We start from the raw sequence: 25,766 nt of genomic DNA, 5'->3' as shown, positions 1-25,766 counted from the left end.
GGGGTTGATATAGGACTGAAGTTAGGGGTAGGTTCTTCACTCAGCGAGTCGTGAGTTCATGGAATGCCCTGCCAGTAGCAGTGGTGGACTCTCCCTCTTTATGGGCATTTAAGCGGGCATTGGATAGGTATATGGAGGATAGTGGGTTAGTATAGGTTAGGTGGGCTTGGATCGGCGCAACATCGAGGGCCAAAGGGCCTGTACTGCGCTGTATTCTTCTATGTTCTATCCCTCTAAACCTTTTCTATTCATGTACCTAGAGTCATATAACAGACCTTAGGTTTAACTAGTCTATGCTGACCAGGCATCCCTATCTGACCTAAATCCAGTAGCCCGCACTTGGCCCATATCCCTCTAATCCCTTCCTATTTATAATCCATCCAGATGCCCTTTCGATGTTGTAATTGTACCTGCCTCCACCACTTCCTCTGGCAGCTCGTTCCACACATACAGCGCCCTTGGTGTGAAAAAGCTACCCCTCAGATCTTTATTAAATCTTTCCCTCTCGCCCTAAATCTTTGCCCTCTAGTTTTAGGCTCCTCCACTCCAGGGAAAATACGTTGTCTATTTATCCTATCCATGCCCCTCATGATTTTATAAGCCTCTATAAGATCATCCCTCTGTTTCTGATGTTCCAGGGAAAATAGCCCCAGTCTATTCAGTCCTTAACTCAAACCCTCCAACCCTGGCAACATCCTGGTAAATCTTTTCTGAATCTTTTCAAGTTTAACACCTCTTTCTATAGAAGGGCAACACTCCCCAGGACCTTACCATTAAATGTATAAGTCCTGCCCTGATTTGTATTTCCAAAATTCAGCACCTCTCATTTATCTAAATTAAACTCCATCTGCCAATTCTCAGCCCATCGAAACAAGGTTCCATTGTACTCTGAGGTAATCTTCTTCACTGTACACCAATAATTCCAAAATTGTTTTTTAAATGTTGCTGACCTGCAGAGATTTTCCAGCAGTTTCTGTTTTTGTCTCAGAACTGCAGTGTCCGTCATTCTTTTAGTGTTTTTGTTTTTTTATTTACTTGTGAAAACCATCAGCTTGCCTTTGTGGTGGCCCATGAGGGGTTTGTTCAGGTCAGGAAGCGTTGTCACTTAATTCTGGAGACCTGCTCGATGTTGGCCAACTCTCTGAAGACCTTGTCCCTCCAGCTGTCAGAAGGAAATGGTGGATTTGTGGCTGGCAGCCATGGCATTCATCATAATCTTGCCCAGGTTGAGGCCAGCCCCCATAGCCTCCAGCGGGCAGAGTTCCTGTTCATCAGGCTGCACCAGGTAACACTGCTTAATGGTGAGCTTCCAGGCAAGGATCTTGGAGGCCTCCCAGGCCTGGAGGTTGCTGTCCACCCACAGGATGATCGTCTTGAACGGCTCAAGGTAGAGCAGAAGCAGATGTAGCAGGCAGCTGACCCCCTGGGGCAAGGAGACACGGGAGCTACAGCTTGTCAACCATATTGCTACTGTTCGCATTCTGTTATTTCAAAGAATTTGATCAAGTTAATCAAGCAGGATTTTCCTTCAACATAATTGTGCTGATTTTCAGTTACAACCCTACACTTTCCAAAATCCTAATTAATTTTGCCTGCATTATTCTAAGTTTTAGATGTTTGGATGTTTAACTGACTGACCATCTTCTCCTGGTTTGCACCATTCCCATATTCAACTTGATTTATTGTAGAGTGAAAAGTTTTTTATTTTGCAAGCAGTGCAGGCAGATCATGTCCAACAAGGACATACAGATCAGAGGGTGCTTAGACAGAGCAAGGCATACAAAGTTATCACTGCACAGGCAGTGCACAAAGCAGGATCAACATCAGCAAGGTTAACATTATTTGAGGGGGATCCAAGATGGTGACTATCAGAAAGGTCTGCCCTGCTGAGCTCTGTACCACAACTCTGGCGAAGTGTGCTTTTACCCACCCCACTTAAGTTATTTCAGAAAAATTCGATAATTCTGTTCGCAGTAGCGTAAGAGATAGGTGACTGTTTGAATGTGACACACATCACTTTTTTTTGTTCTTGCAGTGTGCTGATGTTTTATGACCATGTAGAGCTGTCATTTGCTGACAACACATTGGAGGCTTTCAAAGGTTCAAAGAAGGGAACTGTTTACCTGATGCCATACCAAGTAAGTAACATTGCACCTTCAAAATGTCTGAAATGGTGATCAGCATTTGTGCTTGTTCCTATTTGACAAAAAGCCAGTCCATTTAGTCACATATCACTGACCGTCACCACCTATCAATGTACAACTTAAAATAGAAAATGTACTTTATGTATCAGGATTTAGAGCCTGCCTAGATTTAATGACATCCAAGTCTTTTGGTTTGAAACTGGACCCAAATCAGCACAAAATGCTATATTTAGTGACATACCTCTGCCCACCAATACTGTACTCATGTTATGTGACCGAGCCTGTATTCACTAGTTGCTACTCCATTGCTTGTGTGATCACCAGTCAGGGTGAACATATCATCATGTATCTGTGCCCTCAGCAATGTCAGAGCTGTACAGCTTCACTTGGATTAAATTTTGTTTTTCATACCCTATGCTGCACTGCTTCCCTGTTTCTGTGCTTTCCAGGTTGTATTTGTGGCAAAAGATAGCAGAGATGCACTGAAATCCTTCACAATGCCATTTTACCTGATGAAAGGCTGTGAGATCAAACAGCCAGTGCTTGGGCCAAATTACATCAAAGGAACTATCAAAGCTGAGCCAAATGGTACGTGGGAGAAAGAATATTTTAGCAGTGGTCCTGTGTAAATATTATGAGAAACTTCTGAAATAGTCCATCTTCTTTTATTTGCTTCAGTTAGAGGTAGGAGTGAATGATGAGATTCAGGACTGTTATTACATTGAACTGTCACCAAATCCAGCTCACTGCCATCTCATTGAATTCTGCACATTAGCACAGTGGTCTTGCTAGATTTGGAGCAACATGCTGTATTCTTTCTAGGACTAGCAGTGCTCTACTTGCCCGACATCTTGCATTGCCTTACTGTGTGGAGAGTAGTAAGTTAATACTGCTTCTCACTGATTCTTGCATTGGGTTAGAATGTTTCCACTGAGTGGACATAATTGTATCTCCTCCAAGACCAGATAATAGAAAACAGGCTGACAACATAAAGGCAATGGATGGTTCAGTAGAGTTGGAGAGGGAGCGCTGGATATCATTTAACATTGACTATCACTGAGAAACGACATTTTGTTGAAGCTTTTCATCTTGCACTCATCAAGACAATTTACAAGAATACCACTAATGGGAAACCAATTTACTACATGAGAAGAAACTGCTGATTGGTTGGTAAGTAGGCTCTAATTGGTAGTGGTGTTACCATGGAGAATGCACCAGTTAGATGATAACTAACAGTTAACTGCTAGGCTTTGCTTAAAGTTTAACCCAAATAGGTTAACTTTAATTTGTCAAGGCATTGCCTTGAGAAGTGAACCAATGAATAGTTGTCACTTATTTTAAGTTGAAACAGGCGTGGTGTGTACATTGTTTTTTCTGTCTGAAAAGAATAAGTCCCAAGTATTAGTATATGTAGCTTCCATTACAGTCAACTATGCAGTTAATCGATTTTCTGATACAATACTGCATATTGTGCAAACTTGTGAACGTTGCCATGGCTGTCACTTTGATCCCTAAAATGTTCCCAATTTACCTCCAATTACCCTGGAAGAGTAATGACACAAAAATTGAGCAGCAGGTGAAACTGTTTTCTGCTGCTACACAGTAGAACGAATGGTGTTCACCACTATCTGGATGCTGGTAAAACATGCATAGAGTCTAACATTCGATGTAATTTTATGATCAGTTAATATTTGCTCAATAATCCTGAGTGTGCAGATAACTGTGCTTTAAAAAAAAAGTTTAGTATTGTCAGTCTGGCTGAAGTTGAATGGAATTGAATTTGTCATGTGTACTGAGGCACAGTGAAAAGCTTTGTCTTGCGAGCACTTCAGGCAGATCCACACAGTTCAGTAGCATAGCTAAGTAAATAATAGGTAAACAGCAGCAAAAACAAAAACACAGGTACAGGCGAACATTAAGACTTTGAGTCCGTTCAGTGTTCTAACAACAGTAGGGCAGAAACTGTTGCGAAACAGGCTGGTGTGTGTTCAGGCTTCTGTACCTTCTCCCCGATGGTAGAGGTTGTAGAAAAACATTGCCAGGGTGGGATGGATCTTTGAGAATGCTGGTGGCCTTTCCTTGACAGTGGGCCTGGTAGATGGATTCTATAGATGGGAGGTTGACCTTTGTGATTGTCCAGGCCGAGTTCACCACTCTCTGTAACCGTCTCCGATCTTGAATGGTACAGTTGCCATACCAAGTAGTGATCCATCCAGAAAGAATGCTCCCGATGGTGCACCTATAAAATTTGGCAAGGGTATTCACAGTCATGCCAAATTTCCTCAGCTGCCTGAGGAAGAAGAGATGTTGGGCTTTTGTAACCAGTGTGCCCATATGAAGAGTCCAAGAAAGCTTGTTGTGGATGACCACTCCCAGCAGCTTGACACTCTCCACTCGTTCCACCTCTGTGCTGTTAATGTGTAGGGGGTCACGAGTAACATCCTGCCGAAAGTCAATGAGTTCCTTGGTTTTGCTGGCATTGAGAGCTAGGTTGTTCTTGGTGCACTATTTTTCTAGGGCTTCCACCTCCCGTCTGTAGTCTGTTTCGTCACCATCTGAGATTTAACTGACTATGGTGTCAGCAGCGAACTTGTAAATGGCATTAGTTTGGTATTTGGTGACACAGTCATGGGTATACAGCAAGTAGAGTAGGGGGCTGCGTATGCACCCTGGGGGGGGGGGGCTCCTGTGTTGAGTGTTAGAGAGGATGAATATTGTTCCCAGTCTTCACTGATAGTTTCCTGACCCACAGGCCACAGAGGATCCAGTTGCAAAAATGGGACTTAGTCTGAGATCACTAAGTTTAGTAATCAGTCTCGAGGGTATAATAATGTTGAAGGCTGAACTGTAGTCAATGAGTAGGATTCTTACGTAGCTGTTCTTGGTGTCAAGCTGCTTTAGGGAGGAGTGAAGGGCAAGTGATTTGGCATCTGACGTGGATCTGTTGGTCTTATAAGCAAATTGGAGTGGGTTAAGAGTAGTGGGGAGGCTGGAGTTGATTAATGCCAGCCTTTCCAACCATTTCATGCCCACCAATGTTAGGACCACTGGGCGGTAGTCATTGAGACATGCTGCATGAGCCGCCTTAGGCACAGGGATGATGTTGGCCCTCTTGAAACAGGCAGGGGCAGGGCCTGCTGCAGGGAGAGGTTGAAGGTGTCTGAGAAGACCTCTGCCAGTTGTTCTGCACATGCTCTGAGTGCACAGCTTGATTTGACAGGACTTGTCAGAATAGGTGTTACCTCGCCACTGAAGTTCTGCTCAAAGCGAATGTTCTGCTCAAAATGAAGGCATTGAGACTATCTGCGAGGGATATGTCATCGTCTGCTATCTTGCACTGTCTCTTTTTAGAACCTGTGATGTCATTCAGTCCTTGCCATAGTCACTGGGTGTCTGTCTGGGTCTCTAGATTGGATCGGTATTGATCCTTAGCTGTCTTAATGGCTCTGTGAAGGTCATACTTAGATTCCTCATATTTGAGTAGGTATCCTGATCTGAAAGCCTCACGCCTGGTTTTTAGCAGGTTCTGTATAGACCACTCCCTCCGCGACTCCCTTGTCAGATCCACACCCCCCACCGACCCAACCTCCACTCCCGGCACCTTCCCTTGCAACCGCAGGAGGTGCAACACTTGCGCCCACACCTCCCCCCTCACTTCTCTCCAAGGCCCCAGAGGAAACTTCCATATCCGCCACAGATTCACCTGCACCTCCACCCACATCATCTACTGCATCCGCTGCAGCCGGTGTGGCCTCCTCTATATTGGGGAAACAGGCCGCCTACTTGCGGAGCGATTCAGAGAGCACCTCTGGGCCACCCGGACGAACCAACCCAACCAACCTGTAGCACAGCATTTCAACTCCCCCTCCCACTCCACCGAGGATATGCAGGTCATTGGACTCATCCACCGCCAAACCACAACAACCCGACGGTCGGAGGAGGAGCGTCTTATCTTCCGACTGGGAACCCTCCAACCGCAGGGGATGAACTTGGACTTCACCAGTTTCTTCATCCCCCCTCCCCCCACCTTGTCTCAGCCGGATCCCTCCAGCCCGGCACCGCCTTCCTGACCTGCAGTCTTCTTCTTGACCTCTCCGCCTCCATCCTACTCCGACCTATCACCCTCACCTTGACCTCTTTCCACCTATCACATTTCCAACGCCCCTCCTCCAAGTCCCTCCTCCCTACCTTTTATCTTCTCCTGCTGAACACTCTCTGCTCATTCCTGAAGAAGGGCCTGTGCCCGAAACGTCGAATCTCCTGTTCCCTGGATGCTGCCTGACCTGCTGTGCTGTTCCGGCAAAAAAGTTTCAACTTTGATCTCCAGCATCTGCAGACCTCACTTTCTCCTCTGTATGTGATTAAATTGATGTGGCACAATTATTTGTTTTGGAAGCTGCATATTAACACTATGACCTTTGTTCATTGTCCTGATGAATGCAAGATGAATTGCTTAGGAAAAATATCCTTTTTCCTTTTTAACAATACTCAATTCTGAGCTGTACCAAATGGTTATCAGTAACATTCATGTGGAATCTAAGCATATGTCTTTGGATGTTTCCAAGGTACAGTATGTATATAAAGAAGATGGGGATTGATATGTAATTACATTAAAGATAATATACAGGGATGGGAAGCCATTGTCGAGAGTGCCTAGATATCACCGCTGTGCTGAAGGAGAGCACTATGGAGGACTTGAACAGTGAGGCAATATGGGCAGAGCTCAGAAATAGGAAGGGTGTGGTAACAATGTTGGGGCTGTACTACAGGCCTCCCAACAGCGAGCGTGAGATAGAGGTACAAATATATAAACAGATTATGGAAAGATGTAGGAGCACAGGGTGGTGGTGTTGGGAGATTTCAATTTTCCCAACATTGACTGGGATTCACTTAGTGTTAGAGGTTTAGATGGAACAGAATCTGTAAGGAGCATCCAAGAGGCTTTTAGAGCAGTATGTAAATAGTCCAGTTCTGGAAGAAGCCACGCAGGTGGTTGAAGTTTTGGTAGGGGATAACTTTGGGAATAGTGATCACAATTCTGTATCTTTTAGAACACTCTCGTCTATGTCCAAGAGAAGTCCTAAAGGCAGAGTGCTAAATTTGGTTGGGGGTCAATTATAGCAAAATTTGGCAGGAGCTGGGGATGTGGATTGGGAGCAGCTGTTTGAAGGAAACTCTACATTTGGTATGTGGGAGGCTTTCAGAAAGGTTGATCAGAATGCAGGACAGATGTCGCTGTGAAAACGAGGGATAGAAGTGGCGAGAATAGGGAACCAGGGATGACAAGTGAAATTGTGAAACGAGCTAAGAGGAAAAAGGAAGCATACACAAGGTCTCGGTGACTGAAAACAGGTGAAGCTTTGGAAGAATATCAGGAACGTAGACCAATCTGAAATGAGGAATTAAGAGGGTCAAAAGGGGTCATGAAATATCTTCAAACAGGGTGAAGAAAAGTCTCAAAGCCTTTTATTCGTATATAAGGAGCAAGAGGGTAACTAAAGAAAGGGTTGGCCCACTTGAGGAAAGGGCCAAAGGAGGAAAGTTATGGGTGGAATCAGAAAATGGGTGAGATTCTTAATGAGTACTTGGTGTCAATATTAACCGAGGAGAGGAACATGACGGTTGAGGTTAGGGATAGATGTTTGATTACTGTAGTTCAAGTTGGCATAAGGAGGGAGGAAGTGTTGGGTATTCTAAAAGGTATTAAAGTGGACAAGTCCCCAGGTCCGAATGGGACCTATCCCAGGTTACTGAGGGAAGTGAGAGCAGAAATAGCTGGGGCCTTAACAGATATCTTTGCAGCATTCTTGCATGGGTGAAGTCCTGGAGGACTGGAGAATTGCTAATGTTGTCCCCTTGTTTAAGAAGGGTAACAGGGATAATCCAGGTAATTCGAGACCGGTGAGCCTGATGTCAATGGTAGGGAAGCTGCTGGAGAAGGTACTGAGGGATAGGATCTATTTACATTTGGAAGAAAAGGGGCTTATCAGTGAGTGGCAGCATGGTTCTGTGCAGGGAAGGTCATGTCTTACCAACTTAATATAATTCTTTGAGGAAGTGACAAAGTTGATTTTGGTGAGGGGACGGCTGTAGATGTCATATACACGGACTTCAGTAAGGCATTCGATAAGGTTCTCCATGGTAGGCTGATGGAGAAAGTAAAGTTGCATGGGGTCCAGAGTGTATGTGCTAGGGAATTGAGAACTGGCTGGGCAGCAGGAGATTGAAGTAGTGGAAGGGGGTTTCTCAAAATGGAGAACTGACCAGCAGTGTTCCATAGGAATCTGTGCTGGGACCTCTGTTGTTTGTGATATTCATAAATGATCTGGAGGAAGGTTTCGGTGGTCTGAAAAGCAAATTTGCAGATGGCACTAAGATTGGTGGAGTAGCAGACGTTGAAGAGGACTGTCTGAGAATGCAGCAGAATGTATAGTTGGAGAGTTGGGTGGAGAAGTGGCAGATGGAGTTCAACCTGAGCAAATGCGAGGTGTTGCATTTTGGAAGATCCAATTCAAGAGCAAACTTTACGGTAAATGAAAAGCCCTGGGGAAAATTGATGTAAAGAGACCTGGGTGTTCATTTCCACTATACCCTGAAGGTGGCAATGCAGGTTGATAGTGGTTAAGAAGGCGTACGGCATGCTTTCCTTCATCGGATGGGGTATCGTGTACTAGAGTTGGCAGGTAATGTTACAGTTGTATAGGACTTTAATTCAGCTACATTTGGAATATTGTGTACAGTTCTGGTTGCAAAAATTATCAGAAGGATGTGGATGCTTTGGAGAGGGTCAGTGTTAAAGTACAGATTTGAGATGGCCCAGGGAATCTCTTGTGGAGTCAACCTGTAAACCTCTCTTGATTTTGTCCTGGAGATTGTACTCGTTGGTAGTCTGGAATAAAATAAAACTCTTACAGGTTAGTTTAATTTTAGTCACCCCTTTATTTACCAGTAGCATCACTGTTACAACATAATACTGACACCTATAAGCTAAACTAACTAGATTCTAATAACCCAGGAGAATAGGAAATAGCTCTTCCTTTAAGAGCCCTTGCAGGCTACTCTGCTGTACTGTCACAAACAGGCATCCTTTATACAAAATGTTTACAAAAAACACTGCATGTTCTTAATTAAACAGATAACAGTGAAAGACAATAATTCGTAAGGAAGAGAATTGACAGATCTGTGTGCGCTTGACTGATCACTCCTACAGGTCTTGAGCTATCCATCAGGTGGGAAAAACAAATCCAGCTGAGTTAGGCATCTGCTAACGAGATAAGTTCCAATAAGGAAATGAGTCTAAGTGGGAGATGTCATAAAGTAACCTTGCACAGCTCGCATGTCTGATACCATTGTTTTATGAAATGGCTTCTTAGCAAAGAGGGCAAACTTTTTTTGACCATAAAATCGAATCTCTTCAATGTTAGGTTTAGAATAATTTTAAACTAGAGTAGACCTCTGCTTTTAAGCACAGAATCACTCTGTATCTGAAGCTGAAATGTTATTGCAAGATTGTATTTAAAATGATTAATTAGTCTCGAATTAAACATGCCTTCTTTTCAAGGTTGTGATGCAAATTCAAATAAGACACAAGATCTAACTAGTTCGAATTGACAGTGGGGCAGTCTTAGTCTATAAAACAGCAAGTAACTTAAAGGTTCATCAATATTACCTTTTTTACAGAGTTTGCATTTCATAACCAGAAATGGCTACTCAAATTTATCATAAAGTCTCAAAATGCAATTAAATTCAAGTCATAGCAAGTAAGCACAAAGAGTTAGTTTTCTACTGGCTTCCGCAGTCTCAGCACTAAAATTGTCTCTGTGCATCCCCTTCTCTGGTGAGAATAGATGTCTTTCTCTTCTGTATAGCTTGGGTTCCCCCTTTTTTTTCCCATGGCCTGACCCTCTCTGCCTGTCTATTTTCTACTGTGCAGGAAATGTGTTCTATAATTTAACATTGTTTTGGCCTTAATGTTTAAGGACAAGTTTTAAGGCTATAGACTTCCTCAAGAGACTATTCACCATGTTCTTGCCTGGTATGGAGGGCACTAGCTATGAAGAGAGGTTTAGTAGATGTGGATTATTTTCATTAAAAAGACAGATGTTGAGGGGTGACCTGATTGACGTCTACAAAATCGAGAGCTATAGACAGGGTGGATAGCAAGAAGCTTTTTCCCAGAGTAGGGGACTTGATTACTAGGGGTCAGGAGTTCAAGGTGAGAGGGAAAAATGTAAGGGAGATATGCGTGGAAAGTTCTTTACACAGAGGGTGGTGAGTGCCTGGGACATGTTGCCAGCGGAGGTGATAGAGGCTAGACAGATACATGAATGGGCAGGGAGCAAAGGGATACAAATCCTTAAATAAGTGACAGGTGTAGATAAGAGTGCAGGCTTGGAGGACCGAAGGGCCTATTCCTGTGCTGTAATGTTCTTTGTTCTTTGTCTAGATAGATTAAAATAGGAGTTTTGTGCAGTTTCAATTGGCTGCATAAGGAACGGTGGTGCAGGCTGCAAAGAGGTTGAAAGACGAAACTGGATCATGCAGAATGGATATACGATGATTGTATTGATTGTGTGACAAGCAGTAGTTAAATGGCTTCTAGAGTCCTTGACGAATACTGTGAAGCAATGGAAGGAAGTCTGATTCTAAAATAGAGTAAATACTCCATAATATCAGTCCAGATGAGACAATAGGAGTATTTGAAGCATTTACTTTAGATTAGTTAAATTCTGATATGTTAGCCTGCAGTGCTTCTGATCAGATGGTGCTGATGGAACCCAGTCATTTGGACAAGAGAGAATGTATTCAGGGTGTGGGTGACTGGGGATAAAAGATTTGGGGAGATACTGGATGGCAGTGGGACAGGATTGGCATGAGGGCTATGGTCAAATAGTCCTTGAAGTAATGTCAGTTTTGATTGCTAAATTTATTTTATTTCTGGGTTGGATGAAAGCAAAAGTTTGTGCATTAGTTTTGAGGAATCGGAGAAGCTTTTAAGAATATCTGTTTTTCCCTTGCATTCTAATCATCATTTTATTCCACAGGAGGATGGGAAGGTTCTGCAACATTTAAGCTTTCCTTCACCAGTGGAGGTGCCATTGAATTTGGACAGTTGATGTTACGTACAGCATCACAGGGTAGGGTTTCATTCGCTTGCTCTGTGGGTCTCGGTTCAGTCTTTCCTGACTCCCACAGTACCGGTCCCACTTGCTTTCCTTTTATAATTTGTCCACGTTCCTTTCTCCAAGCAAATGACTGAGATTCTGGTCCCAGTTGTGAGAGTAGTCAGTCCAGGTGTCTGAGACAAATTAGTGGGACAGGCCATAGAGATAATCCAGACTGACAGTTTAGAGTGGAAGAGATGCTGTCTTTCAGATGAGACATTAAATAGATGTCCTGTCTTCTGTCCTTTGTGGCTGTAAAGGGATGTTATGGCACTATTTCTAAGCAGAGCAGGGTTAATATTTTTGGCTCCTCAGCAATCTTTGTCGCTTAACCATCATCACTAAAAGGGATCATCAAATTATTTATCATTTTGCAGTGGACTTCATTGTAGATTGGCTACAATGTTTCCTACTTTATTACTGATTACTGGTCATTGATTGAAGTACATTGAGATATTCCTGGGATTTTGAGCATTACTGTACAAATGCATCCTTGCTCATCTTAAGAGCATTATCCTGTGGAATTATTTGGTTAATGGTACTTGGGCTTCAAAGTCAGTGATTTTTATACTTTTTGGCTTATGGTTACTGATGAACCTGGAACCCTTGTACTATCTAGTCTCTCTTTCCCCCCCCTCCCCCCATTACTGTTCATATGTTGATGAGGCAAGAATCTTTGGATGATATGGTCAGATTTAGCCTACTAAGTTATTGGTCTCAGAATGACTGCATGTCTGGCATCAATGATGTGACCCAATTTCCTTTTGGCATTCGATCATTTCTACTGTTGCCTAATCAAAATGAAATATGCAGTTGTTTTCTAATTCAATGCAGGTACAGGCTGTCATTGTAGATACTGTGTATAATAATGGTGTAGACAAGTGTGTCACTGTATAATACTGCGGTACTGGTGGGACAGATCTGTTGCTTTTAAACATTTGAGTGAGTGAGAAGATTAATGGGCGATGTGACATTGGTGAAGGTAGCTAAGGGGTCTGGACAGGTTCTTTGTTATAAAAGGTTTGTTAATGCAGTCGCCAACATTAGGTTTAGAATCAACTTTGAATCTAATCGAGGTCTCATTTACTAAGCACTCAATCTCTTCTTCTTCAGCCTCTAGGGGTGAAGTCCCAGCTGGAGGATTTGGCTACACCTACATGCTAAACAGTGCATGTGGAAATACAGTACCTGTGGGAGTCGCAGCATACAACGTACCAACATCTGCAACCTTTGCCTACCCTCCCCCACTTCCAGGTGATTCACCTTTACATGTTGGGAAGATCACAGATTATCTACTTGTTACTGGTAATGGTAGACATTGCTTACTCTGTTAGTGTCTCCCACTGAGAGTCATAGAGGTGTACAGCACAGAAACAGATCCTTTGGTCCAACCTGTTCATGCCGACCAGATATCCCACCCAATCTAGTCCCACCTGCCAGCACCCGGCCCATATCCCTTTAAACCCTTCCTATTCATGTACCCATCCAGATGCACTTTAAATGTTGCAATTGTACCAGCCTGCACCACTTCCTCTGGCAGCCCATTCCCCACATGTACCACTCTCTGCGTGAAAAAGTAGCCCCTTAGGTCTCTTTTATATCTTTCCCCTCTCACCCTAAACCTATGTCCTCTAGTTCTGGACTCCCCCACCCAAGGGAAAAGACTTTGTCTATTTATCCTATCCACATCTCTCATGATTTTATAAACCTCTAAGGTCACCCCTCAAACTCAGGCTCCAGGGAAAACAGCCCCAGCCTGTTCAGCCTCTCCCTATATCTCAAATCCTTGTAGCATCCTTGTAATCTTTTGTGAACCCTTTCAAGTTTCACAATCGGAATTGCATGCAATATTCCAAAAATGGCCTAACTAATGTCCTGTACAGCTGCAACATGGCCTCCCAACTCCTGTACTCAATACTCTGACCAATAAAGGTAAACATACCAAATGCAGCCTTCACTAGCCTATCTACCTGCGATTCTACTTTCAAGGAGCTATGAACCTGCACTCCAAGGTCTCTTTATTCAGCAACAGTCCCCAGGACCTTACCATTAAGTGTATAAATCCTAAGATTTGCTTTCCCAAAATGCAGCACCTCACATTTATCTAAATTACACTCCCCTAAGGGCGGCACGGTGGCACAGAAGTTAGCACTGCTTCCTCACAATGCCAGAGACCCGGGTTCAATTCCCGCCTCCGGTGACTGTGCAAACTCCACACAGTCATTCTCCCCAAGTCTGCGTGGGTTTCCTCCAGGTGCTCTGGTTTCCTCCCACAGTCCAAAAATGTGCAGGTTAGGCGAATTGGCCATGCTAAATTGCCCATAGTGTTAGGTGAAGGGGTAAATTTGGGGGAATGGGTCTGGGTGGGTTGTGGACTTGTTGGGCCGAAGGGCATGTTTCCACACTGTAAGTAATCTAATCTAATCTAATTTGCCACTTCTCAGCCCATTGGCCCATCTGATCAAGATCCCGTTGTAGTCAGAGGTAACCTTCACTGTCCACTGCACCTCCAATTTTGGTGTCATCTGCAAACTTGCTAACTATACTGTTATGCTCACATCCAAATCACTTACATAAATGACAAAGTAGTGGACTCTGCACCGATCCTTGTGGTTGTGTTTCCTTCCTTCTAGTTGGCATTTAAAAAAAAATACAAAAGCAGCTCGGTAATGGAAGAAATGAAACAGTTTACATTTCAATACAGTATAAATGACCAGTCTAGCTGCAGTATATTTTGATACAATTTATCTTTCAAGCTTTTCAAATACTATGGACGCCAACCATGTGTGCTTTTTATACGAGGCAGCAAAATATGTCACACTTGGAATATTGTGTACAGTTTGTGTCGCCCTGTTATAAGAAAGAAATAGTAAAATTGGAAAGAGTGCAAAGACTATTTTAGAGGATATTGCCATGACTAGTAGGCCTAAATTATTGGGAGAGGTTGGCCAGGAATGCATATAGTCTTTTTCCCAGGGATGGGGAATTGAAAATTAGAGGGCGTGTAAGGTGAGAGAGGAAAGATTTAAGAAAGACCTGAGAGGCAACATCTTCTTGCAGAGAGTGATGCATATGTGGAATGGGCTGGCAGAGAAAGAGGTTGAGGCAGGTACAATAGCAACAGTTTAAACATTTTGGATGAGGTACATGGATGGGGGAAGGGCTTAAAACAATATGGATCAAATGCAGACAATTGGAACTAGCTGAGTGGCCACGATGGTCAGTATGGACCAGTTTGGGTTGGTAATCCATGCTATATTACTCTGACTCTCTATCTGTTAAGACCTTGTCTTTTCTGTACCTGAGTCATCTTAAAAACAAGCTGTTCACATGAATGCTTCTAGTTGTTTTATGCAGTAAATATGACCTCCCACAAAAGTTCATTATCAACTTTATTCTTCAACTCCCTTTGAGGAGCTTGTTTTTGAAAAGCTTAGCTTTCTAAATGTCTCATGTATTGTACTAGTAATTGTTCCCTCTACCACCTCCAATATAATACCAGTACATATGGTGTTTGTGTGGTCAAATATCAAAGTGAAAATTAGGCACCAGTGGCTCTTTTTTTTTGTTTTCCCCCAATTGCACCCCTCTTCCTTATTCTCAAAGTTTAACAGGAACTGGATTTTCCCCTGAAGTAGTCATTCTTCAAAATGCTTAATTAACAGTCCAAAGATGTACAGGTTCGGTGAATTGGCCATGCTAAATTGCCCGTAGTGTTCAGGGATGTATAGGTTGGGTGCATTAATCCGGAGAACTGTACAGTAATAGGGTAGGAGAATTAGTCTGGGTTGGATACTCTTTGGAGGGTCAGTGTGGACTTGTTGGGCCAAAATGGTCTGTTTCTACACTATAGGGATTCTATGATATCACAGCTAATCCTGATCTTGTCCTCATTCAATTTGTGTGTGTGTGTGTGTGTGTCTGACAAGATTCGGTAGTCAGGCAAAACCACTGGGGCACTGAGACCAATTCTTTGTTTCTATTCCAGCTGTGATCAAGGATCAGTACTGAAGTTTGCATATATCTTTTGTCAAATTATTTACCTACTGCTATTATTCTTGTAGCTGGATTTTACCCTGGACCACCTCCCACAGAGGGTACAATGAACTACATGGCTCCTCCCCCTTACCCGGGGCCCATGACTCTTCCAGGAGGTAATGCGTTACTGTCTCAGACACAGGATTGTAAGTAAGCCCCTCTGCAGCTAATCACACTTAACATGAATTTTCTGCTTTGAACTTTGAAAGTATCACTGAGGACTGACTAACCATGCCCTGTTGTCCAGCATTCCTATCATAGGCCTTCAGCTGGATGGAGGATGCCAAACATATTTTTTAAACCTCTCCTTGGATATGAGCTGAAGTCCAAATTAGATTAGATTAGATTCCCTATAGTGTGGAAACTGGCCCTTTGGCCCAACCAGTCCATACCGACCCTCTGAAGTGTAACCCACCCAGACCCATTTCCCTCTGACTAATTGACCTAACACGATGGGCACTTTAGCATGGCCAATTCACCTGACCTGCACGTCTTTGGACTGTGGGAGGAAACTGGAGCACCCGGAGGAAACCCACGCAGACATGGGGAGAATGTGCAAACTCCACACAGACAGACAGTCACCTGAGGCTAGAATCAAACCTTGGGACCATTGTGCTGTGAGGCAGCAGTGCTAACCACTGAGCCACCGTGTCGTCCTTGTCAATTATTGGAGGTGTCCTCACTAGTGGAAGTGTCCTCTCTTGGATGATACATTAAACCGGATGTGAAAGATTCCAAGGAATTGTTTGAGTAGCTGGAGAGTTACTCAATACTTACTACTCCACTGACAGCACTAAAACAGATTCTGATTTTGGAGACAATAAGGACTCCAGGTGCTGGAAGTCAGAGTCAATAGATGTGAAGTTGGAAGTCCTGACAAAGGGTTTCTGCCCAACAGATTCTGGGTGTTGTCTTGTTAATATTGTGCGACCTTGCTCTGTGTGAATTGAATGCAATGTGCTAGTCCATCTAACCTTACTGTTTCACTGATTTTGTTTTAATGTCTTTAATTTACTGTTGCAGATATCTGGTGATTCTCTTCCCTAATCAGACTGTTCTAACTCATTTCTAAAAGTTAAGCAAGACTAAGTAAAGCATGTAATCTCATGCAGCTATGTAACTTCACACATTAAACCCTTCATTAAATGACTCATAATACAGATTGCATTTCATAGTGCCTTTAATAGGCAAAAGGTTAAAAGGGATTTTAGGAAAAACATTTTCACCCAGCAGGTGATGGGGTCTGGATTTCCCTGTTTGGGAGGGTAGGGGAAGCAGAAAACCTCAGCCTTTTTTTCAAGAAAAGGTACTTGGGTGAGCACTTGAAGTTATATAACATCCATGACTATAGGCCTCATGCTGGAAAATGGGAGTAGTGTAATATGTTTTTGGCAGTATGGACTTGATAGACTAAAGGCCTCTTGGTACTGTATGATTCTACCTTGAGTCAGTGAAGCACTTTTTCCAAGTAATGTAGGAAATGCTGCAACCAATTTTTAGAAAACCAATACAGTCAGGTGATATAAATTTGTCTTAATGATGTTGGTTGAGGGATAGATATTGGCTTAGGATGTTTAAAAGCTCCTCATTCTTCTTTGCAATAATGCTATGGGATCATTTACATCCTGCCCAGGCATTACTTCTGCTGAGTCTCTCCCAAAAGACCGCACCTCCAATAGTGCAGCACTCATTTAATACTGCACTATAGAGCATTCTCCATATGTTCAGGGCTCTGGAGTGGAACTTGAACTTGCGATTTTCTGACCCGTAGAAGTGTGTGTGATACCCACTTAGCAAGATGACACCTCCTGAACAAAGTAGGAAACCTCTGGTTTGGTGAGCTAGGTGATCTCAACTGGGCATCACAGCCAGCACAATCTGTTAGAAGGAAGGAATACTAGGCAGCTATTCTCTGTGACTTGACAGTCCTCTTGGCTGGGATGTGTGCTATCTGGGTGAGAGCAGAAGTTCTAGCTAGTTGAAACTTTATTGCTGGAACAGCACAGCAGGTCAGGCAGCATCCAGGGAACAGGAGATTCGACGTTTCGGGCACAGGCCCTTCTTCAGAAGTTCTAGCTAACACTGGTATCCCATTCTGACAGAACCTTGAGAGAGAGAGAAGACTGACCAACCAACTGACTGACCTTCCATTACACCTGGTGGCAATGGGTAAGAGTAGCAGTTTCCTAGTCGGCCATCCTGAAGAAAGCAATGGCAATATATTTTTTTTCCCATCAGTGCACCAATTCATTGGATGTCCATGACTGCCCACACCACTTAGGACATGGAAGATGGAGCGGACATTTGGTCGGGGTGCAATATTTTGTCACATTGCATTGGAGGTTTGTACCATTGGTACATGTGTAGTAAAATACTTCTTTCTATGCAGGTGAAGCAAGGCCTGCAGAACAGGCTGAAAATACTCAGAGCAGTCAGTCAGTCCCTCTCAGTGTGCCCATGGTAAGGACAAGGAAGAAAAAATGTATTTTTTTTTAATTTAGGATGTTGCTAATCTATCTTTACTGCCCAGAATCTGTTGGAATGTTGGGGAAATAATAATAGTTAAGTGTGTCCAATACATATAGAGCATGGGGTTAGATGCAGAGTAAAGCTCTCTCCACATTTTCCCCATCAAACAATCCCAGGATAATCAGAACAACGAATCAGAAACAATATCAGCATTTATACAACACCTTCACTTAAATATGCATTCCAAAGCACTTTAGAATATTAGAAACAAAATTAATGTTGAACCACAAAGAAATGTAAGATCAGGTGACCAATAAGTGGAAAGTTTGGGAAGGAAAGCTGAAGGGGTTATTTAAAATTAGAGTGCTTGAGAACCAGAGTTGAAGCAGTGCATCATCTCTGAAAGTTGTATAAGAGAGGCCATGATAAGATTTGAAATGAAGGATGAAAATTTTAAAATTGAAGCATTGCAGGCGAGGAGCTAGTGTAGGTTACCATGCATGGAATTTAGTGAGTAAGGATACAGGCAATAGGGTTGGAGTGGAATGGAGACTTGTAGAAGGTGGAAGTTGGGAGGTTGGCTAAGAATACAATGGAATAGCTGAATCTGGAGGTGGTAAAAATGAGGATTTAAGCAGGAAACTTGCTGAGTTGGAGCTGTGACAGGCATACTATGAATGGGTGGTTTTTGGGTAGATATGCATTGAGCACTCATCTTGGCTGAACTAAAAATTCCTTTTACATTTTTGCATTAACCAGTTCAAAAAGACAGAAGGCCATTCAACAACTGCTGCGTTGCAATTCCATTTGATCACGAGTGCAGTGTAGATTATTTAACCACCTTGGTTATGTGACACTTTATTTGTTGTCAGACATATTTATTAATCTTCATTTTGAAATCATCAATTTGTATCCCCTAAATCCCACTCATCCAGTTTCTAGGTGAGACTGTTCCAGATTTCTACTACTCAGTTTAAAAAGTGATTCTACACATTGCCCCAATACAGCTTTGCTCCAATTGTAATATATGGCCATCAGTGAAGAAAAGCAGATTTGCATTTCTACTGTGCTTTCATGATCTCAGGCATGTCCCATATGCTTCACATTCAGTGACGTCCTTTTGAAGTGTAATCTCTCAGCAAAGCTGGCAGTACATTTCTGCACAGCAAAATCCCATAAATATTATCAGTAACTGGATAATCCGTTCCTGACTTTTGGTTAACAGATGTAGGAGGAAATCCCCACTCTTATTAAAATGTTGTAGGATCTTTTATGTACACCTGTGACAGCAGAGAGGATCACAGTTTAATATCTCATCCTAGCTAAGGCAGACCATCAATATTGCACTAGTGTCTTCTGTTTCAGTTATGGCCTCCAGTGTCTAGCATGGGTCTTGATTCCAAGGCTTGGGATTTAGAAATGACTGCTGCAGCTGAGTCAATGCTGAGACCAGTTTATTTAAGGCAATGAGATTTTCCTTTGGTTGCTCTCAGTACATGAACATTTTTCTTGTGTAATTCCTGGTAAGGCCAGTATTTGTTCATTCCTAATTGCCTTTGAACTGGAGGTGAGTTGTTATCTTGGACCTCTGCAGTTTTTCTGAAGGTACAGCTGTAGTGCTGCTGGGATGGGTGTTCTGGAATATCTACCTACAACAGTGAAGGAACAGCATTGTAGTCAGTATATTGTGTGGCTTGGAGTGAAACCTCTCAGATGGTGTGCTCCTGTATCTGATGCCATCTTACCCTATAATGCCAGTCTCTTGAGAATGTGGTCTTGAACCTCCATTTCAGTGTTTGCAGTATAAAGGCACACCCACAGTGTTCACTAAGGAGTTGTACGGTATCAATCCAGCAAGGATGAAGGAACAGTAATCAGAGCCTGGATCTTCATCTTCAAGGCTGCTGTAATGGGATTAGGGAAAGTTCACAGCTTCCTTGCCTTGGGTAAGTCTGCTGTCAGACACAGCCTTTGCTGGTTTGGTCTGCAGGCTGCCCAGCCAACTTGGGAAAGAGATCAGCGGTAGCTACAAGGAATGCTTGGTGCCTGGTAGGGAGTGAATAAAAATATCTGCCTCAGAGCTTTAAAGCTTTATTCCATTTGGAATGGAAGCAGTAAACCCATGCCCCCACCCCCCCAACATTCCTTTGCCATGTCAATGCCTATTCACCCATTACATACCGTGTAGAACCAATTCATCCTACACATAATAGGATAATTTCAAAGCTTTCAAAAAATGCAACTGGTTCATACTTTTGACTATGTTCAAGTCTTTTATAACAACAGGGTAATAACTCATTTACATCCTTTTTAAATCCTCAATAGTAGAAACTGTAAGCACTTGATATCTCTACCTCTTAATCTTATGTGAGTGAACATTGCAGTTGACATCAGAGATCAGAGACTGAACTATCTATCAGTGTCTTCCCTGGACCCTAGGTATTTTTACATGCTAATGTAAATTCTGTGAGCCATCCATCTTGGCAATTTCAGTGTGGTTTGCCATTCCCTTCAACTCCAGATCAGGGCAAGGTGGGAGGTTACCTCAAATCTACCTCAACGAGAATGGAAATCAAACCTGCACTGTTGGTTCGGAATAACATTGATAGCTGGTGAAAGAAAACCTGAAGACCTCTGATTCCACTGCATAGCCAGTGAGAAAGCCACAACGGTGATCCTTTGATCAGCTGTGGAAGGCTGAGTGATTTCAAAGGTTTCTGACCCTGAATTTTGAGGATTGTTGTGGAGTTCCGTTGGCCATGGAACATTTGGCCAACAGGGAAACCTAAAGTTGCATTTCTTTTTTCAGGACCATCTGCTTGGAGTTCTTTTTGACCTACTTTAATTCTCCCAGTAAGTCCACCCTAGGGGTAAATCTTCACTGTTACCCTACTCCAAGCTCTGACCCAGTCATGCTATCCTGTGGTGACACCCCTACCTGATGGAAAGAGCAGGTTAAGATTAGGTGAGAGTTGCTAAGTGACTGACCTTGCTTTAACTGCTGCTCCACCCTGTTATAACCTATCATTACACCAACCTGAAGGATAGGGGTGCATGATCGGGAATTTATAATTAGACCCAGGTCTCCTATATTATCTGCTACTTCATTTTTGAAACTGTTTCTGTAAATATTTGATGTTGCTGATTTCCCATTCTCTGTCCTTCCAAACAGGAGCAGCCCCCTCCTTACACTCCGCGTGATGAGAGCCAAGGGCAGCAGAGTGACCAGCTTGGGAACACAATCCCCCAGCCCCTTGGTGGTTGGAGCCAGCAGCCACAGCATGCATCACCCTTCTACACTGCTCCTGCCTCCTCTCAATAACTGGTGAATTGAAGACCTGTTTTCCTGCTGTAGAAAGTGACACTGACTCACTGCAGCTCAACTTTGTCATTTGGCTGTAGCACCTCTGTAGGACATCATGCATTGCATCCCCATCCTCTTTTTTTTTCCTTCCCCCCACCCCCCACCACTTCTTCCCTCAGGCAATGGAAGCCAAGCAAAGTGAATGGCAGCAGACAGCAAATTTACTTAAGAAACTGCAGACCATTGATTTGTTTTCCTTCAGCAAGGGTCAATATTTTGTTTTCTCTCTCCTGCTAAGTTTCATTGCTTGGATACACACATCTGAACCCATCAATATTCTTCCCTACTAAGCTCCCCATTGGAGACTATCTAAAATTTATCTCATTATCACATGTGCAGGACAGATATCACTGTCTGTTTGGATGTCAGGTTCCCTTTGTCTAAACATTAAGATATTCAGCTTTGTAATCAGATTTGAAGCACACCGATGGCTTTTTTGGATATCCGTCTCCAACTGTTCACCTTCAGGTGCAGTTTTCCTTTATTTTACCAGTAACATTGCATATTTATTTAGAATGGCTTAGTGACTCTGGTGAGATAATAAGCAAATGAATGCTGTCATTCAGCTCTTGTACTTTTGTGTTATGGACCAGGCCAGACCCCCTCCAAAATATTTCAAGAAAGTAGCCCAGACCCTAGCTTTGCCAGTTGTTTTAAGCAGGTGTATAGTGAATATTTCAGGAGTGATGCAGCTGGCCCAACCACTTAGTTTTTAAACAACACAGAATTTATTTGCAAGGTTACCAAATGAAACACAAACAAAAGAAAACAGAATGCAGAATAGCCTGACCTGTCCGAAAACCCAACGGATTATCTCAACTTAATGATACTGTTCCAAATACTTGCAACAATCCCTATATATAACCACCCCTTGGCACAAAAGGCAAAATCAAACATAGGATCTTGCAGGAGGAATGTCAGAGAGAGGGAGGATCAGTGTGGACCTGCTTCTGAGTCCAGCAGCTTCACAACTGACTGCCTGCTAAAACCAAACCAAACCAAACCAGAGAAAAAACTGAGCTGGGAGAACTGGCCACTCTCCTTTCATTTTTTTTTTAAAAACATGAAAGCCTTTTGCCTGAGGCAGTATCTGCTAGCTATCATCAAACTGGTCCTCAAACCTAGACCTCTTGGCAACTCTGTCTTTTTGATCTCTCTCGGGGAAAAAACAAATTAAGGACACCATAACCTTGTTAAAGGAGTAGCAGCAGCATCCCATTTCTCATGGGCTATTTGTTAATTAGCATACAAATCTGCATGGGATACTTGGAATGCTCAGTAAAAGCTGGTGCAGTTATTGTTATCTCCAGGTCACTTATTTACCTGTCCACTGATGGCTTCAGCACATTATGGTGTAAGCCCAAATTTAAATATTTCTTTCATTGGATATGAGCATCACTGGCAATTTGTAACCCTATTCGAATTGACTTTTAGTGAAATGACTACTAGACTGCTTCAGAGAACCATTGAAAGTTAACCATGTTACTGAGAATCTGAAGTCACATATAGGTCAGACCGAGTAAGAGTGGCAGATTACTTACCCTTCAGCACTGTAGTGAAACAAGTCCTTATGTCAGTTGATAGTTTCTTAGTTATCATAATGGAGACTAGTTATCAATTCTAGATATTTTAAATGCAAATTCAATTACCAGCTGCCATACTTGGATTCAAATCCATGTCCCTACAGCATGCTTGTCTATAGATTACTTATCCAGTAACACTAACAAAATGTCATCATCTTCCCCTTGATACTTTCAGTACCTGAAAATTGCCATAGCAAAGACTGACTTAACATTTATATTTACATTACACAGCCAAGGAGACATTTGAAATTCTGTTACATTGTAGGAAATGGAGCAGCCAATTTGTGTACAAAAAAGACTGACCAGACAATCTGTTTTAATGAAGTTAATTGAGTTATAAATATTGGCCAGTTCACCCAGAACTCCCTGCTAATTTTTTGAATGATGCTGTGGGATCTCTTATTTCTGCCTGAGAGAGAAGTTCAGTATAACTTCTCATCCACTGTCTGATTGGGTGAAGTACGACTCATCCAGACTGTATATCAGGGCAATGGATTTGTGCCTTCTCATGGCATTATGTGCAACAGATCCTCTGCTCAACCTGGATCTACAATGACTGTTGTGGGATGCTCAGTATCTGTACCATGTTGAGTACAAATGATGAAGCTTTTTGCTTTATCTTCCAGCTATTACTGTTGGAATGGTGTGTAGATACAGGAAAAAATGACAGTCTGCTCTGTTTTAAGAAGACATTGATTGCAAAGAAAGGGCCAATATGGTAAACATGTTCTCAGCATCACTTAAGCCTGTATTGGAATCGTTGGTATCACATTAAAGGAAGAATATTAAAGCCATGAAGCGTGACCAGGGATGGTTCACAAGGCTTGAAAGCAAGGGTTTCCTTCAGAAGGAAGTCTTCAATGTGATAGGGCATTTATCAATTCAACAGAAAAGATCATAATTGTGAGAGAATTTATTGCACTGACATTAGGAACATCAGTCTTCATAGGGAGACTGAAGAAACTGAAGTTATTCTTCGAGTGGGAAAGGCTAAGGGAGAATTTAATTGACACACTCCCAGCTACAAAGTACTTACGATGCTTTGTGGAAAAACTGTTTCCAGTAGAGTCATAGGGATGTATAGCATAGAAACTTGGCCCATATTCCTCCAAACCCTTCCTCTTCATATGCCCATTCAAATGCCTCTTAAATGTTGCAATTGTACTAGCCTCCACCACTTCCTCTGGCAGCTCATTCTATACACGTACCACCCTCTGCGTGAAAATGTTGCCACTTCGGTCTCTTTTATATCTTTCCCCTCTCACCCTAAACCTATGCCCTCTAGTTCTGGACTCCCTGACCCCAGGGAAAATACTTTGCCTATTTACCCTATCCATGCCCCTCATAATTTTGTAAACCTCTATAAGGTCACCCCTCAGCCTCCGATGCTCCAGGGAAAACAGTCCCAGCCTGTTCAGCCTCTCCCTATAGGTCAAATCCTCCAACCCTGGCAACATCCTTGTAAATCTTTTCTGAACCCTTTCAAGTTTCACAACATGTTTCCGATAGGAAGGAGACAAGAATTGCATGCAATATTCCAACATCATTAGTAACCAAAGAATACAGATTTGAGGCAATTTGAAAAAGAGAGGAGTGTGATTTAGATTTGTTTCTATTGTTTTGATCTGGAATATATTATCCTGAAAGGCTATTGGAAGCTGGTTCAAAAGCAACATTTGAGTGCAATGGAACAAGTACTTGATGGGGAAATTACTTGCAGAGCTAGTAATAAAGAACAGGAAGTGAGATGAATTAGATTCTTCTTTCAAAAGTATTGAGAGCTGAATGGTATCTTTCTGTGCTGTGTAATTCAATCTTAATGATTCAACCTTGGGACTCTTCCTCTTACTTGGTGCTGGTCTGTAAAAGAGTCTCCACAGTCACCCTGTAGATGGATTTTGAATTTGTTATTCATTCAAATTCTTTGTGAATGATTTTTTAATGGCTTAAATTATGGTAATACTGAGTGCACCAGAACAGTGCTGAACACCAGAACTCTGGAGATTTTAATGGTAGAGCTAGTTGTCTGTGTGAAAATGTTGCCCCTTCGGTCTCTTTTATATCTTTTAGCACTAGAACTTGTGCCAATTTTACATAAAAACATCGTGCTCAGTAAGGCCCGATTTTGAGGTCTGCCAGCCGATGATCTAAGAAACCTAAAAAGCTTCTGCTCTAGCATTGAATTGGGCCACTTTACAGACATCTCTAACAACTGTCTACAACAGGTGATAGCTACTTACTTTGGTATTGATGGGACCAAATACTTCCTTCAGGTTTCACGACATATGTCAGGCAGGAAGGAGTATATTGATTATTCAGCAATTACCAATGTATAAAGTACAGAAGGTCCTTTATGTGCAGTGTTTGAAAGAAATTAGATTTGTATGAAGTCAGGATGAGGAATGTACCCCTAGAACCACATTTGTTATAGTTGAACCCATGTGACTTGGCTTCATGCTGCTGCTTGTGCTAAGCAATCAGACAGAGCCTTTTTAATTATTCAAGCTGCCTTCAGACGTGCTATAGGTACTTCATAGCTTGCAGATTATATTAATTAGGCCCTAGGTTTCTGTGTAAAGCACAGCATGGAGTTTGATCCCATACAGTTTTAACCCATTGTGGTTCACACATGAGCATGTTCATTTCCTCTGTATTCATAGCCCTTCAAAACACTTACTAATCTACAAATATTATTAGTGACCTGTATTCCAGCTAAGGATAAGCTGGTTTAGCTGATTGACAATACTTACCACAGCATAGGGACAGATAAAATGAGGTAGTTAGAAGTCTGATCTAGCAGTTGTTACAGTCACCACCTTCATGCTCCATGCACCATGCATCCCTGCCTCTGAGGGACAGTTTCTGATATAGCAGACCAATGATTTAATGAATTGAACAGTATTTATTTATGAGAAGATATTCTAGGTCGCAATAAAATATATAAGTGCAATGGAATAGACTGAAATGCCTGTTATTTCTAATAGAGGCTGTATTGAATCTGGCT

The 25,766-nt window shown here is 42.5% G+C and overlaps 1 protein-coding gene across 4 annotated transcripts in view; it reads left to right on the top strand.

Moving 5' to 3' along the window:
• The window catches only part of LOC122561962 (WW domain-binding protein 2-like), a 91,110-nt gene extending 69,277 nt beyond the window's left edge, over positions 1-21,833 (top strand). Inside the window, exons 2-8 of one of the 4 annotated variants that reach the window (XM_043714299.1) lie at positions 2,036-2,138; positions 2,594-2,732; positions 11,189-11,281; positions 12,422-12,562; positions 15,373-15,492; positions 17,736-17,806; positions 20,988-21,833. In XM_043714299.1, the coding sequence (XP_043570234.1) occupies positions 2,036-2,138; positions 2,594-2,732; positions 11,189-11,281; positions 12,422-12,562; positions 15,373-15,492; positions 17,736-17,806; positions 20,988-21,137 (817 nt within the window). In that variant the 3' untranslated portion in view covers positions 21,138-21,833. The other 3 variants (XM_043714298.1, XM_043714297.1, XM_043714300.1) reach the window with 3 other exon arrangements.
• The last annotated feature ends 3,933 nt before the right edge of the window (positions 21,834-25,766 follow it).

The sequence above is a fragment of the Chiloscyllium plagiosum genome, chromosome 24 (genome assembly GCF_004010195.1).
Source record: "Chiloscyllium plagiosum isolate BGI_BamShark_2017 chromosome 24, ASM401019v2, whole genome shotgun sequence".
NCBI lineage: Eukaryota > Metazoa > Chordata > Chondrichthyes > Orectolobiformes > Hemiscylliidae > Chiloscyllium > Chiloscyllium plagiosum.
This window is presented reverse-complemented; position numbering and strand designations above follow the sequence as displayed.